Source organism: Salvelinus namaycush, chromosome 10, assembly GCF_016432855.1.
Source record: "Salvelinus namaycush isolate Seneca chromosome 10, SaNama_1.0, whole genome shotgun sequence".
In the NCBI taxonomy this organism is placed as follows: Eukaryota; Metazoa; Chordata; class Actinopteri; order Salmoniformes; family Salmonidae; genus Salvelinus; species Salvelinus namaycush.
In genome coordinates, this window is record NC_052316.1 from 35,816,220 (window position 1) to 35,820,422 (window position 4,203).

Sequence of the window (4,203 nt, forward strand, 5' to 3'; positions counted from 1 at the left end):
CCAGTCCTTGTTCTCCATGCTACTGACCAAGCTCGGTCTCCCAGTCCTTGTTCTCCATGCTACTGACCAAGCTCTGTCTCCCTGTCCTTGTTCTCCATGCTACTGACCAAGCTCTGTCTCCCAGTCCTTGTTCTCCATGCTACTGACCAAGCTCGGTCTCCCAGTCCTTGTTCTCCATGCTACTGACCAAGCTCAGTCTCCCAGTCCTTGTTCTCCATGCTACTGACCAAGCTCTGTCTCCCAGTCCTTGTTCTCCATGCTACTGACCAAGCTCTGTCTCCCAGTCCTCGTTCTCCATGCTACTGACCAAGAACGAACATGTCCCTGTGTTATCACATTTCTCATCCCACTCCAAATCTTCATCATCGCTGTCCACCAACACCACGGCAGTGCCATCGTTGGTTAGCTGTACTCTAGAGTTCTCCAGTAGGAACTTTGTGAGACGCTGGACTGTCCCACTCAGAGCTTGCACTCTGGGGCAGGAGCACAACCTGACCAAGGGGACACACACAGACTGACCTTCTCTGTAGAGCTCCTCCTGTCCCATGTCTGTTTTACCCTCTCCCCCCACCTCCTCATTCTCTACCTCAAACCCTCTACCACCCGCCTCCACTCGCTCCCTGTCCGCCTGTTCTTCACCTGTCTGACTCTCCTCTCTGTCCATTCCTTCTCTCGAACAACCCTCTTCTTCATCAGTCTGTTCTGATTCTTCCTCCCCCACTCCACGTATCTCCTCCAGCCACTCTCTCTTCAGGGTCTCAGCCCAGTACAGGACCTCATTCACCAGGGTCCTCTGGAAGATATTGCTGTCACACAGGCTTGGGTACACCACGTTGTATAGCTGGAGTATGAGGGATGGAGAGAAAGGGTAAGGGAAAGACAATGTGAGAAATAGGTTAGGACAGAGGGGCCTATTTTATTCTCACTGACCACTTTCTGAAACGCATGCAAAAACTAAGTGACACTGATACTTTGATCTCTGACTGATCACACAGGTAATCCAATTTGTAAGTCGCTCTGGATAAGAGCGTCTGCTAAATGACTTAAATGTAAATGTAATGAGACAGGATTAAACAAGAGTAGACCCCATCTGTGCCTCTCCTTCTCACCACTCTGTAAGGAAGATGCTCCTCTGCGACATTATTTTGCAGACGTGGTGCGTCACCTCCTGACCTGTCTATCTGAAACACTCCGATTTGAGAGCAGAACCCGATGCTCTCCTCCTGGGCCGGTATCTGTCCTACACCTGTAAACGCCACCACATAACCAAACTCTCTGCACACCTTCAGAGCCCTGGGAGAGCAGGAGGGATGGAGGGAGAAGATAGAGATGGAGAGGGTGAGTGCAAACTTTAAGTACAAATAAGAAATAAATGTATACCTTTTTAGAATGATTATAATACAGGCATACTGACTGCATGGTAATGTACACATACCAGGTCTGAAACTCTACTTTAGTCCATTCAAATTTGTGGTCGTAGTGTCTAAACCCTGTCAGCCCGGGGAGCAGGGGGTTGAAGTCAGCGTTTGGAGTACTAATGATCGCTGCTACTGGGGCCATGTAGCCAAATACAACCTCAGTGAACCTATCCACATCCTCAAGCTGTAGGTGCTCAATGCTGTAGAGAGATCAAGTTTGTGGTTAACATAAAATACCATGGCAATATTGAAGGGCACATGATGGGCAAACCCTTACATGTGGCAATCAACATGGAATTGATGTACCCGTATGTTGGTGCTCATACAATACAGTATCTGAAAAAGTAGGAAAACATTGTCTGAGGGCTAATCCCTCCCATAGTCACCCAGACTTCCAGTCACTTACAGCTCAATACTCGTCACCAGATCAAATCCTTTGGTGCGGGGATCCCTCTCTGTGACTGAACCCTGGTATAGCTCAATGGTCAGGGGATGATCACCTGGCTGCAGGTAGTCAGTTGGAATTGGTGCCAGTTCATACCTGCTCAGGATTTAATTGTAAAGGTCCTTAGTTTAGGTTATGATAAATTAAGACAGGTAGGTGTGTGTGTACTACAGTCTCACAAAGGTAGGCCTAGGTCATAGGTTAGGATTTCACAAATCAATTTACAATATATTTTGTTGAAATAACTTAATAAAACACACATTTTATCCCTGATAACTGCACAGTCAATGTCCAGTCCAGCAAGCAGTTCAATTTCTTTGTGAAACTTCAGCTTCCTAAGGAGAGTGCAGTCATTGCATCCCAAGTCTACCACCTGAAGAAGAGAATGGACAAGCACACAGAAAATACAGTTGTAATGGGCCTATTACAGATAAGTTGACAAGTTGTGATAAATAGTTTCCCCCATTTATTTTCAATTAGGGGGTCAGACTTTAAACATAACGTCAACATAAGGCAGGCCAAAGACGGTCTGCATCTAAACCGTGTAGTTCTGCGATTAGCTAGCTAGCTAACGTTACATGTGGGTTGTTTAGATGGAAGCCACAACTGAACAACCACGCAAAGTAGTTTTATACAGTACCTTTTTGGGTTTGTTCTTTTTGACGAAGTCAATGACAAATTCGTATCGTTGTATGTACAATGGTGGAGTAAATATCGTGTTCATCATAAACAATTAACTAGTTACTACTTGAAACACTGCTGCTAGAGGTCGAATCGCGCAATTTGAGCCATTATGGCGTTTGCGTAACATCTCTCTGAATCAATGCCAGTTCCAGTGGACTAAATCTGAGTTTGGAAAACCCTGGCCTAAATAACAGGCTGCAGCAGAGTTCGGATTTTTTTAAACGATTTTCCATGGATTAAATGTTAATTCTTCCCAGTTATTGGTGCATGTGTTATATTTGATTGTTTGTTTTTCTATAGCCTTGGTTCGATGACAAGAAAGAAGAATCTGAATCAGGGTCACATGAATCAGGGTCACATGGGTCTCACAGGCTCCTGGGTTGCATCAAGTATGTCCATTTGTTTGAGAGTCTGCTGATGCTCAGATATCAATTGACCTGTCTGCCCGAATGGTCCGAGTTCAACATTCTAACTTGTCTTTCGGGTCCATGCAGAAATGTTTCCTACAGTACATGAAATCAAAAGTATTGACTCCCATCATCCAGACTCCCATAAAACTACTGTAGATAATGTAGATGAGGAGTCATCATTGGCTGTTATATATAATGGATACAATGATAGCTGCCAAGTGAAAGACCCAGCAGGACTTTGATATCTTATGCTCTTTATGGAGAATAACTATTTTAATGTTTCACATACTTTTAAATCTGTGCTTGATATAAAAATAGCTATTGTAGCTATAGTTTTGAGACAAGATGTATAGTTCATCAGATAGAACACATACTGTATGGTTAACAACAAATATTGCTTCATAAATTACTACTTGCTTGATAGCATTTATTTGCTCTCTTGATCTACTTTTTCTTTGTTTCAAATCATGTATACAACCAGCAGAAGAATCTAAAATACATTTAGTGGACAGAAAAGTGTTGTTCGTGTAGGTCTCAAAAATATAACAATTTTAAGATAAATAAAAATAAATTTTTAGGCATACTTTTTTCAAAGAACTACACAATACAAAGACACATGCTGCTATCTTACCGACTACAAAAAACAAGAAAATGATACCTAGCTCTAAAAAGTATTTTCAATGTATAAAATCACAAAAAATACCACATTTCAGCTTTCAAGTTAATCGAAAATAACATTGCTTTAGTAGGATCATCTATGCGATAAAGACTGCCTTTTGTGATAGTAATTTAAGCTTAACAACAGTAACCCCCTCCCTGTCCCTCAGTCTGTTGAAAAGCCTCTCTTCGGCCTTGGGTGTTTACTTCTAGAGACAGGAAGCAGTCACTGATTCTCTTTACACTACATCGATTGGTGGTTGCCGGGGTAACCGTAATGTCCATTTGGTTGGGGTGAAAGTCAAGCCAATCACATGGGGACTCCAGTAGTGACACACTCCTTGGAGTAGTTGCTCTGGGTGTATTCGTTCTTGGCCGAGACGAAGATGCAATATCTTGTGGAGGGCTCGAGGTCGTTCACATTGGTCAGCTCTTCAGAGACGGTCAGCACCTGGCGTCTGGATGGTGTGTCTTCTTGGACGATGATAATGGTGTAGAGGGTGGCGTCCCTCACCGGTGCCCACTCCATGTGCAGGGAAACACCTGTTACCGTAGCAACTAGCACCTTGGGTTCGGTCAGCTCCTCTGT

At 43.6% G+C, this 4,203-nt stretch overlaps 1 protein-coding gene across 1 annotated transcript; it reads right to left on the reverse strand.

The window, feature by feature from the left end:
- Positions 1-259: 259 nt before the first annotated feature.
- Positions 260-2,590, reverse strand: henmt1 (HEN methyltransferase 1). Its single transcript, XM_039002032.1, has 7 exons — positions 2,504-2,590; positions 2,124-2,236; positions 1,825-1,959; positions 1,436-1,618; positions 1,110-1,293; positions 722-841; positions 260-616 (listed from the first exon to the last, which is right to left on the reverse strand). Exons 1-7 carry the CDS (start codon positions 2,588-2,590, stop codon positions 260-262), a joined length of 1,179 nt encoding a protein of 392 aa, XP_038857960.1.
- Between the last annotated feature and the right edge of the window lie 1,613 nt (positions 2,591-4,203).

Bases quoted from the DNA above. Each gene is read 5' to 3' on its own strand.
- henmt1 (XM_039002032.1), bottom strand. From the start codon at position 2,590: ATGATGAACACGATATTTACTCCACCATTGTACATACAACGATACGAA. The intron at 1,294-1,435 runs GTATGTGTACAT...CTGCTCTCCCAG, and splicing joins AAAGTAGAGTTTCAGACCTG to GGCTCTGAAGGTGTGCAGAG. The intron at 617-721 runs GTGGGGGAGGAA...GCGGACAGGGAG, and splicing joins GGCTGGAGGAGATACGTGGA to CGAGTGGAGGCGGGTGGTAG.